This window comes from Sorex araneus, chromosome 4 (assembly GCF_027595985.1).
Source record: "Sorex araneus isolate mSorAra2 chromosome 4, mSorAra2.pri, whole genome shotgun sequence".
Lineage (NCBI taxonomy): Eukaryota > Metazoa > Chordata > Mammalia > Eulipotyphla > Soricidae > Sorex > Sorex araneus.
In genome coordinates, this window is record NC_073305.1 from 97,834,631 (window position 1) to 97,848,191 (window position 13,561).

General features: G+C 36.2%; 1 protein-coding gene across 4 annotated transcripts in view; it reads left to right on the forward strand.

The window, feature by feature from the left end:
* Positions 1-13,561, forward strand: part of ADGRB3 (adhesion G protein-coupled receptor B3) — an 823,957-nt gene that overhangs the window by 797,106 nt on the left and 13,290 nt on the right. For all 4 annotated transcript variants that reach the window (XM_055134853.1, XM_004605882.2, XM_055134855.1 and 1 more), the window contains one exon: positions 7,302-7,337. In XM_055134853.1, coding sequence (XP_054990828.1) covers positions 7,302-7,337 — 36 coding nt within the window. The remainder of the gene's footprint in view (positions 1-7,301; positions 7,338-13,561) is intronic.

Here is a 13,561-nt window from a genome sequence, read left to right on the forward strand (position 1 = left end):
TTAAAAATGATAGAGATAATTCTGTACCTGTCCTTCTCCTGACTTACTTCACTTAGCCTGATACTATCCAGATCAATCCACATAGCAGCAAATCCCATGAATTTTTTTTTTTCAGCTTTTTAGGTCACACCCAGCGATGCTCAAGGGTTACTCCTGGCTCTGCGCTAAGGAATTACCCCTGACGGTGCTTGGAGGACCATATGGGATGCTAGGAATTGAACCCGCATGCAAGGCAAACACCCTACCTGCTGTGCTATCGCTCCAGCCCCATGAATTCACTTTTTATTATAACTAAGAAATTATAACTTCCATTATCTATATATACCATAATTTCTTTATACAGTCTTCTTGGACACTTTAATTGTTCCCATCTTTTGGCGATTGTTTATAAAGAGTGTTGCAATGAACAAAGGAGTGCGGATTTCTTCCTGATTAAAGTTTGGGGCCCTGGAGGTAGATGCCACCAAGTGGAATTGCTGGATCATATGGAAGATCAATTATTAGGTTTTGGAAGTGTTCATATTGTGATTCTTTTCTTTTTTCAAGAAAAAAATTTAATTGAAGTAAATTTAGAGATATGCAAATTTGTGTAGCAGGGAGGTGGGTGGAGAAACATGCTCATGAGAGAACAGGAACTTCTCCAGAGGAGAACCAGCAGAGGAAAGACTAAACTAGGTTCTCAAGAAAGAACATGGGCATGGAAGACAAAGCAATTTTTTTTATTAGGTCTATCACTGTAAGGCCATAGCATAGCATTTGTTTAGCAACATGTTTTTAGGAACATCATTAGAACAATGATGATATTATTAGACAACTTAGAGCTGTTTGACCCAAATGAGAAAACTTTTTCTAACTCAAAATCCTCCCAAACCTGTATGCGTAGCCAGTTTCACATATAATCTATTCTTCACCCATACACTCAGGGTTATTGATACAACTGAAGTTGTATCATTTCAGGTTCGTGGGTGAGGAGATAGAAGGTTTGGGTGAAGTAAAAGAAGCCCAGAAATCTGCCTCTCTTTCCAATTTGGGCAGCACCAGGTGTCTCTTCACTTTCAATCTCCCTGTGCTCTCTGCTTCTGTCAGATGTACTGGCCCCTGGGCTTAGTTACCCGCCTTCTTCCTTTGTTGGGTCCAGGTGGGGAAGACATCTTGCTTACTAAATGATCCCATATGTGGTGTCTTGACTCTTACATCACTTGAAGTCTTATGAAAAATTTGACTAAATTTAGATATACTACATACTTTCTTGGGCTGGAGTGATAGCACATCGGGTAGGGCATTTGCCTTGCACGCAGACAACCTGGGTTCGATTCCTCCTCCTCTCAGAGAGCTCAGCAAGCTACCGAGAGTATATCACCTGCTCGGCAGAGCCTGACAAGCTACCCCTGTTGTATTCTATATGCCAAAAACAGTAACAAAAAGTCTCACAATGGAGACATTACTGGTGCCCGCTCGAGCAAATCGATGAGCAACAGGATGACAGTGACAGTGACATGCTTTCTTATCTTCTCTTGACAAGTTATTAATTTTTATCTTTATTAAAAATATAGAGTTAAAGAGTAGAGAACCATGTATTTTTAATACCAGGGAGTTGTGCTATCCCAAATGCTTTTAACTGTGCATTTCAAAACATGTTTAAAAAGTATCTTTCAATTAAGAAGTGTGTGAAAAGGAATCTTTAGTCCAGGCTAAATTTTTATATGCCAGTTTTCCTATGGACCTGAATTAGAAAGCTTTCAGTATAAATGGGTTGTAAAGGTAAAACATTTCAGCTATAATGTCACATCACAGGTGCCACTCTTATGGCTATTGTGAGGTTTGAATGAGATAATGCATGTGAAAACCCTTTGAAAATTGTAAGAAGCACTTCAGAGGTGAGGTTGTTCATTATTATTTCATTGCTGTTATGTCTTGAATGGCTGTGAAGAGGCCTGAATGCTGAACTGAATCGATATTTAGGATATTAGACAAAATTTTATTGCCTCACATGGGAACTGGCAGTATCTGTCACCAACAGAAGCCGTTACAAAACTGACCATTGTTCAGAAGCAAATTTGTCTTTAATTATTATTTTTTCTCATGTAGTTCTTCTGAAAGGAAATCTGGCCCTTCTGTGGGTGTTGTTTTTATCTTGAATTTGGGGATTTTGCCCTTCATTCAGGCATACCAACAAAATTAGCATAAGTAGAAGATATTTTTCAAAATTATTCTCAGACCAGAGAGATAGTACTGCTGGTAAGGTGCTTGCCTTGTACGTGGGAAACCCAATTTCAATCCCCAGCATTTTACATGGTCCCCCAAGCATCGCCAAAAGTGATTACTGAGCGTAGACCCAGGAGTAACCCCTGAGCATTGCCAGGTTTGCGCCCCCAAAAAAGTCAAAATTAGTTATTCTCAAATTTGATTTCTACAGATGATTTTGAGTGAATTTGGCATTAAAGCTTCTTTCCACCTCCTCTAATTTTGTTGTTCACTCTGGAATACATATTTAATGGCAGTTATGTTGCTCTGCAGAGATGAAAATCACGGAGGTCAGGGACTGGAGCGATAGCACAGTGGGTAGGGCGTTTGCCTTGCACGCGGCTGAACCAGGTTCGATTCCCAGCATCCCATATGGTCCACTGAGTACCGCCAGGGGCAATTCCTGAGTGCAGAGCCAAGAGTGACTCCTGTGCATCACCAGGTGTGACCCAAAAAGCAAAAAAAAAAAAAAAATCACAAAGGTCTATTTTCAATCATGTAACAAGGACCAACATTTGAAATAAAACTAGGAATACTCTTTTTTTTTGGTAATTCTATCAAATGGTCATGGAATCTATTACTTTTTGTTCTAGTGTCTTGTACAGCTTAATTTATAGTTACACAATGAATTTTTCCCTTTGAGAAATATTCATCATTCTACAATGCTCAGATATGAACAAAATGCCCCAATGGATATATTCACTAAGTATTCTTCTATAGACCTTCTGACAATTATGCATTTTCTTACAGTAAATCCTTCTAAAGAATCCTTTCATTAGTGATACGCCTATGTTGCTCTAAATTGTCTTGATCCTCTTGGCTGTCAATTGATTCTTATATAATGGCTGTCTTTCTTAATGGCTTTAGTCCACTTTTTCATCCAAACTTTTCTGAAGTACTCTTGAGAAAAACAATAATGAAAAGACATTCCTAAGGATCTGGTTGCCATAGTTTCTCCAGCCATACATCACATTTTGTAAATGACTGTCTGTTCCAGGCCCTCTGCTAAAGGAAGAGAAATAAAAGAGATCAACACAGACACAGATAATGGAAGAGTTAATTGAAAGGAATGAACAGCTTAACATTATTTATATGTAATGAGTAATAACCATAAAATGTGAGGGAAATACTTGTTTATAAAAGACAATGGGGAAATAACAATGACTTATAACAAAATAACAAAGAAAGAATATAGCTTGTGAGAGGTGAGAGGGTATTTCAAGCAAAACCCAATACAGGGTCTTTAAATAAGAAGGAGATACAAATATTTTTATTGGATTAGGAGACCTAGGCAGCAAGAGGTCAGCTTTTTGTTTATTTTGGGGTGATACATCTGACCCAGGTTTGAGAAATGCTGATTTAGAAAAAAATGAGGGGAAAAATGAAACTCAAGATTAGAAAGTCAGAAAAATGAATAAGATTCACCAAGGGAGACTTGAGAAAGAGTGCCAGCAAATGAGAAAAGAAAAAGAGAAATTTGAAATATACGTGTTTTAACATGGATGTGACAAACTTTTTAAAGCTCCCGAGAATCAAGTATAGTGACAGAAAATTGACCCTGGAAATTGACCAGATGGAGCTCATCAGAGAGCTTGACAGGAAGTTTAATGTAATGTTGAAGACAAAGTAAAAGTTGGGAAATTAGGGGAAGGAAATAGCATAGAAAGAAGTACCCCCCACTGTTATGATTTGAATCAAGTTTCTCTAAAGTTTGGGATATCTGAACAGAGATTTTGTGTTATTTGAAATTCCAGTGCAATATTTCTGGATTTATTAACTTATAAAAATATCTAGAATTTAATTTCTTTAGTTGAGTCTTTTATTTTTTAAAAAGGTATCTATTATTTCTGACTACTTTCATACCTTAAAAAACATTCCAGGGGCTTGAGCAGCTAGGGTGTTTGCCTTACACGTGGTCGACCCAGGTTCGATTCCCAGCATCCCATATGGTCCCCAAGCACTGCCAGGAGTGATTCCTGAGTGCAGAGCCAGGAGTCAGGCCTGAGCATCACCGGGTGTGCACAGATATCAATAGTTTGAAAAACTTTTCAACATAATCCCATGTATGATGAAGGTAAAGACCAACTATTAGGTGAAAACTGTTTTAATAAGAAATGATTCTCAGAATTGAACATTTTTATCCTTCCATGAAAACATCACAAATTTCCCAGTGCCAAATACTAACTTAAGATAAACTAGATGATGAAGGTAGAGAAGTTTGCTGTTGTATGTTACATATCATTGCTAATCAACTTTGGTATTAGAATAATGTCTAAGTTATTTTACTGGAAACAAATTATATATTAGCATCAGCATATTAGCATCAGATATCTCTCAAATAAGGATTAGCATCAGATATCTCTCAAATAAGGACCATATTAATGCATTTTCAGCTTTAACATATGATTGACGTAACAACATTAGCAGCTTGATCTTGGTTTATGCTTGAAAGTCTCTTAGTCCAACTGCTATTAGACTAGGATTAACTGGGTCCTCTAGTCTCTCCGTTGTGAATTCTAGTAGCAATAAATAAAATATTAATTCCACTATTGAGAAAAAGAAAGGGTAGAGAACCCAGGAGTCAGAAGACTTGAGTGTGAATCACAGCTAGTTTCTTTGCTATCTAGGTGAAGTGAGCAAGTTATTTGAACTCTTCAGATCCTCAGCCTTGCTCCTTTGTAAATTGGGCTGATAACACTTTCCCAAACACCCTGTAGGTAAACTAACATGCTCAAAAATATGCAAACACTTTATAAACCATTAGATATGGGGACAGTTGTCCAGTTTTGTTAAGATATACTATTACGCAAATCTTCACTGCTTTCATTTCCCCATCATCTTTATGTTCCTTTGGTTTAAGCTTTTGCTGGATTTCTTTATGTAATATTTCAAAGTTGCTTGCTTTGCAACACCTGTATGTTAAAGTTTAATTTAAATAAATGAAAGAGGGATAACTTTATCTATGGAAATAAAGCCATTTTCTTTTCCATATTTCATTATTACATTGGTGATACCAGCTCTGAATAGCAGAATGAATGCGAGAGTTTCTCTAGGATCCCATTTCTACTTCTTGCTTTTAAAAGATGAACCTTTAATAGCATGTATCCATCAGCAATTATAGTGTTTATGCAAGGCAGCTCTGCGTTCAGAAATTAACAGGGCAACATATGGCTGTTTGGACCTTTGGCAACTACTTGTGCAGCAGAAGGGGCCTCTTTATTCTTCTAGCTAGCTGAATCTTTTTCTAAGGTTTTACTAAAAATTTCAAACTGAACACAAAGCTCATGACTAATGTTCTATAATAATTACTTAAAACTAAAGTGTTTCCATGCTTGAATTTTGCTCTATTAGAAAAAAATTTGCTTAATGTATACTTAGAAAAATGTCCTGCTGACTCACAGTGCCAAGAAGGCAAAGCATCCAAGAGCCGAATCGAAATACTGACATTTAGCCGAGCATATTGCAGTGAAGCCTGAGGCAGTATATTGGAGTTTGGCTTTTTATATAGCACAGCTGTAAGAACAGTGGCAGGGAAACTGCAGAGGAAGACTGGATTAAATCACTTTCCTATGCATTTCTCCTTCCAGATGTTACTATGGCTAGGCCACGGTAATACTGGAGGCAAAGAAGAAAAGGAGATCAACATGCTGAGTTACCATATAATAAATTGTTTTCTTCCTCAGAACTCTCCTGATGTGCTTGAAGACAGGATTCCTTGTCTTAAGTAGTCCTACTAGAATCAAACTATTTCAGAACGTTTAAACTTTCTTTTTAAACAAAGCCTTTCTTTTGAATGGACACTTTTGCCTCCTGAAACATGCTTGAGATAGTTCCATGGGGAAGTTCTTATTCTGTAGGAACAATTTTAACTCTAGCTAAAGAAATTCGGTCTTGTTTCTCAGTAAATAACTTTAGTTTCTTTCTATATCTGCTAATTTTCAATAGTTTGAAAACTTTTCTACCTAAATTCATCACAAATCCATGTTTGGATATTGAATAAAATCAGAGGAAAATGTAAAACAAAAGTTTGTCAAAAACTGACTAATTTATTCCCATTACCTCAAATTTATTTCTTTTTAATATTTATTGATATCCCCTATGAATCATATATACTTTCTCCAAAAGAAAAAGCCATGTTAAAAAAAACAACTACAATGGAAATTTAATTTACTCTCTAAACATTTGGAAGACTCCACATTTGCCAGATAATCTGCTATTCATAATCAAAGAATTGATAATTTATTAAATTGGTACTAAGAATACCTTTCCATAATGATTTATTATTACCTTGATTTTCATTTTAATATCTCCCATACTACCTAACCTATTGTCTAATTTCTTATGAATGCAATTTTATTTACAGATAAAGTAATTCTTTGAGATTTAGCATTAGAGAGGTACAATAAGATAGTTTCATTTGATTCATGTTTGACTGAGATGTGGACCATTTGTTAATTGTCTAAACTGGAGTAGTCTGTGCCAGACAACTAACTGGAAATTTGAAGGAAACATTTTCGTGAAAGTCTAAGCAAGAAATTAGATGAGACTCAAACAGAATAGAATTTGGTGGAAATAAAGACTAATGGTGATTGGTGAGAGGCCTTGAGAAAATTAGTTTTTTCTTTTCTTTCTTTCTTTTTTTTTTTTACTTTTTATTCATTACAGTGTAGGAAAATGGTTACAATAGTATTTAGGTTAGATAACACTTTCCTTACATAGTTTTTAATCCTTTTCCCCTTAACATGTAGGTTTGCTGTAGTAAACCAAATCTCTTTCAAGATTTTATTTTTTATGTGAATTTTCATAGAATAATTTTTCTTAAAAAAATTAGAGATTAAAGTTAAGGATGAGAAATATGATACAGAGTTTATATTTTTTATTTTGAAAGGAAGTTCAAAGTGCAAATGGAATAATGTGGATATATAGTTTTAAAATAATAAAAATCTCCACTTATGTATAATAAAAAGCAGAATTTTATTGAAGATATTTTTACCTTAATTGAATTAGTTAAACTTAACTCTATTGTTTTTTCTTTCTTTTTAAACAATATGTAACAGAGAAGAAAATCACGATATTCAGACCTAGACTTTGAGGTAAGTTTGTATGAAGTTTCTTATGAAGTTTTTAATATTTTAATTACTTGAATTCACATTGGTATATAAGTTGGTATATAATTATTTAAACATATTAATCTTAAAAGCTATATTAGAATACTCTAATTAAATGAGGTTAAAAAATTTTAATTAAATCCCATTTTCTTTAACTAGTTACAGAAAAAGTGTTAAAGCATAATTGTTTAATATATGCTAAGCTGAAATTTTTCAGACAAATAATCAATTTTTAAAATGTTATGTGAAAAATTTATCATGGACTTGCATGCATTGATTTAGTCTTTAGGATATAATGTTGGATTCTTGATTTTTCATATTAAAAACAATTGAAGCATGTAAGGATACTTTGGTTCTTTAGACTTTCTCTGGGACTTCCTTGCTTATTTCTATTATTTAGGAATAATAGTGTTCTCTGTGACACATTCCAGGTTCTTTTTTCAATAGCAAATGTTGGTTCAATGTACTCTGGTGTTTAGCAAATGCTGTTTCACTGATATAAACAAGATGAAGATGTTCATTTTCTAATTTAAATTGAATTTATATTGAATGCTGTAATATCTATGCTAGAAATTACTGAAATCATACCATTTGAACAGCTTATGCTAAGCACAAAATTAATGATGTTTGAGCATCACATAAAATGCACTTATGCATCTTGATAATTGGATGTGATTCATAGCCTGCTGACATAATTGGATATAATACATAATAAATTTCTCCAGCATTTTTATACCATCATGATACTTGTATAAAACTCAATACTCTTAGTTGATATCTCTAAAATTATAGAAGGCTGGCAACATGACAATATTATAGAACACGGTTACTCCTAATTCAATCATTTCTTTTATGTGGATGAATGCTATAGCTCAGCAATGTACATCAGGGATAGAAAGCTGTTCTCTTTTTTTTTTTAGCCTTACTGTTTTGTTTACTAAAGTGGTAAACAAGCTTTGGTTTTATCCTGAACAGGAATCTAAAGAAAATTGACCTTTTGTTTTTGTTTCCAGTTGTTTCGATGGTATTTGTTTAAGATGCTATTACAAATGGTTCAAGTAAGGTTTAAAAAAACCACCACTATTTCAATGATTATGTGACAAAATTTAATACTATAATAGCAGTCCTATTATAGCAATACAATTATAACAACCTAACATGGGCTAAGTAATTATATCCAAAGCTTTTGTGGTAAAAATGCTATGATTATATATTTTTAAAGAAATGGCTGGAGAGATAGTGGGTAAGGCACTCACTTGCATGTGATTGACCTGGGTTCAATCCCTGGCACGGCATATGGTCCCCAAACAACGCCACAGTAACCCCTGAGAATTACCAGGTGTTGCTCCTAAAATAAACAAACAAATTTAAAAAGAAAATGTTGACAATCTTTACTAACAGATTCTAACAAATTCTAACAGATTATTTTGTGTTTTAAGGGACAAATGTTTTAGGTTTTTCCTTTCTATTCATAACATAGTCAAAAAAGAGAGCATATACTATTTTTATGTAGTATCTTTTGCTCTGAAAGATAAAAGGTGGAAATGTAACCCATTATGCATTAGTGAAAAATGTAGCAAAAATTTTATTCTTTTATAGTTAAGTTCCAGTGCAGACAACCAAGATTATATAATCACAAGTACTAAAAATATATCTGATCATACCATGTCATACATATCACCAGAAGTCTTAGAAAAACTTGTATGTATGTATGTAGCACTGTTATATCATTGTTCATGGATTTGCTCAAGTGGGCACCAGCAATGTCTCCATTGTGAGACATGTTGTTACTGTTTTTGGCATATCGAATATGCTGCGGATATCTTGCCAGAAAAACTTACTTTTTAAAAATAATATTCCCTAAGGCAATAGGTAGAAGACTTTTATGCAAATGTTTCTTCACATACTAGGTGTTCCAGCATATAATTATGGTATTTTCAGAATATGTTGACAGTGAAAAGACATTGCAACACAACAGCACTTAATTCTTTAATTTTTTATAGTTATTGTATGATTGCTATGGTCTTACTACATGTGGGGAAAATTTAGAGATATTAAGAAATTTAGAGATATTACTTCCTAAGTGATTTAGTAGTACTTCTCTTGGTCTATGTATAGTTAAATCCGCCTGACATAACTCTTGCAGACTGTGTTCAGAAAGTTCATATTTTGGCACAATATATTTGTACGTTATGAATGGTTCTTGAAAGGATCCAAGTTGTACCCCCATCTTATAACTCAGTTCAGATCAGCTTATGAAAAGATTCTTGATAGTCTCTACTCCCACACTACAATCTTTATCATACAGCGGTCAATTTAGACATCTTGTCACTGGCAAACATTGCTTCCAAGAACTTTGGATCATGAAAGTATTTTCCTTTCAGTCTTTAGGTCTTATATATTCTCTGGAGTCCATATCAGAAAACAATATTCTTTCGAGCCCATATCAGATAACAATATTCTCTCATCTCATATCCATAAAACTCTATGGCTAGTAAGTATTATAACTGAAGAAAGACCTTGCTTGTATTCAGTTATCAATGACACATTCTTGCTTTCTGGAAAGTATATGGAAAAAACCGTACCGATGGTCCTATTTGTAACCTAGTCAAATCCTGTATTATACTTGCATATCCAGCTGCAAACTGGTATATTATAAGCCAGTTTTTTTTAAACTGTCAACTTTTGTTGAATGATGAAAAAAGAATTTTAAAACCTAGTTTGTTTATTAATACTGCTTTTATCAAGCTGCATTAGAGAGTAATAAATAAAAATTGGCATCTCTGGAGATAATACTTCAAAGATAGCTACACTGGACTTTAAATATTCTCACCACATATATGTGTATATATGTGTGTGTGTATACACAACCAGTGAAGCTCAGGACTCACACCTTGGATTGTGCAGGACACGGGGGACCATATAGTATGCCAAGGATTACATACATACCCTAATCCCTTCAACAGTGGAGCACCTATCCCTTCCACATTGTCCACTTCCCTCCACTAATGTTCCAAATTTCCCTCAGACTCCTGCAGCCTACCTCTCTGGTAGATACTTTTCTTTCTTCCTTTTAGATACTGTAGTTTATAGCACAGCGGTTGGACTTTCACCTTTCACGCCGCTGACCAGTGTTCAGTTCCTCCGCCCCTCTCAGAGAGCACGGCAAGCTACCAAGAGTATCGAACCCGCGAGGAAGAGCCTGGCAAGCTACCCATGTGTATTGGATATGCCAAAAATAGTAACAATAAGTCTCTCAATGATAGACATTACTGGTGCCCACTCAAACAATTCGATGAGCAACGGGATGACAGTGACAGTGACAGTTACATACTCTGATCTGGGATTTAAAAAGATGAATATGGAAATATAGGAAAGAGTGAACAGGACATTGGAAGACAAATGAGGAAGTGATTATTGTAAGAAGAAAAGAAGTTCGTTTCCTATAGGTGGTAGAAAAAGAAAGAGCTGAAGTGATACAATGCAATCAAGTTCTATGGAATTTGTCACTGTGAAACAGGATAAAAAGCAGAGGGCAGAGGCTGGAGTGATAGCACAGCGGTAAGGTGGTTGCCTTGCACTTGGCCGACCCGGGTTCGATTCCCAGCATCCCATATGGTCCCCTGAGGACTGCCAGGAGTAATTCCTGAGTGCAGAGCCAAGAATAACTCCTGTGCATCACCAGGTGTGACCCAAAGAGAAAAAAAAAAAATGCAGAGGGCAGAAAGACTTTCAGGTCTGAGCCTTTTTTCTAAGAAAACCGAGATCCAAAAATCTGTTAAGTTGCATTTTAATATTTGAGGTTAACTTGACTTAACTAATGCTGTATAAGAACTCTGCACTGTAGCACTGTCATCCCGTTGTCCATGAATTTGCTCGAGTGGGCACCAGTAACGTCTCCATTGTGAGACTTGTTGTTACTGCTTTTTGCATAGCAAATACGCCACGGGTAGCTTGCCAGGCTCTGCCTTTCATAACCAAATATAAGTCACTAAATTTAGAGGCTGGACCTACAGTATTCTAGGGTATTTGCTTTGCAACGGCTGACCTGGGTTCTGTCCCTGGCACCCCACTAGGTACTGGAAGCAGCAACTACAAGGTATGACCCAAAAATCCAACAGAAATAAAAGGATAATTTATGCTTCAACTCCTCCCAGTCAGTTTTATAGGGCACAGATTTGGGTGTTAGAGCCACAGTGGCAGAACTTTGGGCATATTTCTGGCAGTAATTGAGGACACTGCGTGTGTCGGAGATTGTATCGTGGCAGGCTGCTTGCAAGGCTTGTACACCTGGACTGTCTCTGACTGGGAATTTAAATTCTATATTCTGTGAACCTTGTGAGAAGGACACAGATTGGCATGAAGGAGCGCAGGGATGAGGCTCAGCTTGTAGAGGCCATGGCAGGGCTGCTGGCACCTAGAAGTTCCCAATATGATCCTGAGCTGGAAGCACAGGCTGCAATTTCAAAAGTTTGAATTGCCAGCAGGGGTCAGAAAGAGAGATTAGTGGGCAGGGCACTTGCCATGCATGAAATAGACTCAACTATACACCCTGAATCCCGAGGAATGATCCCTGAGCACTGCTGGTTTGGCAGACCCCCATCTCCACTCCCAATCACACCCAGTTAAGACAAAGAGGAAGTTATCTGCCAAGAACAGAGGTGTGAAATCCAGTGATAGATTCTCAAGTTTCCATTCAGAGGTTTGATTTTGTTTTTCTGTACTATCACTCTGGCCTCTTTTTCTTATCCTAAGTCACATACCAAAAAATGAATAAAATTGTACAGTCTGTGAAAACCCTCTCAGAGAGCCCGGCCGGGTACTGAGAGTATCCCGCCCACACAGCAGAACCTGGCAAGCTACCCATGGTGTATTCAATATGCCAAAAACAATAACAAGTCTCACAATGGAGGTGTTACTGCTGCCCGCTTGAGAAAATCAATGAACAAGGAAATGATAGTGCTACAGACTGTGAAAAGCTTCCCTATATGCTCAGAGCTCTGATGGGTGTGGCCGCAAAAAAAAAATAACTTCTGTATGAGAATTCAGGTGAATTAAATAGTCTGAGAGAATAGACTATGCGCTGGGCCACGCAACATACCTCAACAGAATCAACAAAATAGACATTGTACCAGCTATTTTTTCAGACCATGATGCACTGAAAATAGAAGTTAATCATGGACAGATGCAGAAAAATAAATCAAACACCTGGAAATTAAATAGCTCCATGTTGAACAATGAGTGGGTCAGGAAGGAAATCAAGGAGGAAATCAAAAGGTACATCAAAACAAATGAGAATGAAGACATGAGCTACCAGAACCTGTGGGATGCAGCTAAAGCCGTTTTAAGGGGAAAATTTATAGCTCTGCAAGCATATCTCAGGAAGGAAGAAAGGGCCCGCATAAATAGCTTGACTTCACAGCTCAAGACCTTAGAAAAGGACCAACAAAAGGAGCCCAAACCAGGCAGAAGAAAAGAGATAATAAAACTTAGGGCAGAAATTAACGACATGGAAAACTAAAAGACAATTCGAAAGATCAGTGAAACCAAGAGCTGGTCCTTTGAGAAAATAAATAAGATTGATAAACCACTAGCAAGACTCACAAAGAAAGAGAGGGAGAGAACACTTATAAGTCGAATCAGAAATGAAAAGGAGGGACATCACAAGAGAAACCAATGAAATTCAAAAGATCATCAGAGACTACTTTGAAAATCTGTATGCCATGAAACAAGAGAACCTAGAAGAAATGGATAAATTCCTGGATTCCTATAATCTCCCAAGGCTGAACCAAGAAGACCTGGAGTTCCTGAATAGTCCAATTAACATCAAGGAAATTGAAACGGTAATCAAAAGTCTTCCCAAAAACAAAAGCCCAGGTCCAGACGGATTCACTAGCAAATTCTTCCAAACATTTAAGGAGGACCTATTGCCAGTTCTTCTCGAACTTTTCCAGGAAATTGAAGAAACAGAAACCCTCCCAAACAGTTTCTATGAGGCTCACATCTCCCTAATACCAAAAGCAAACAAGGACACCACAAAAAAAGAAAACTACAGGCCAATATCCCTGATGAACACAGATGCAAAGATTCTCAACAAAATATTAGCAAACAGAATTCAACAACTCATCAAAAAGATCATATACCACTACCAAGTGGGATTCATCCCGGGGATGCAAGGATGGTTTAACATCCGGAAATCAATCAACATA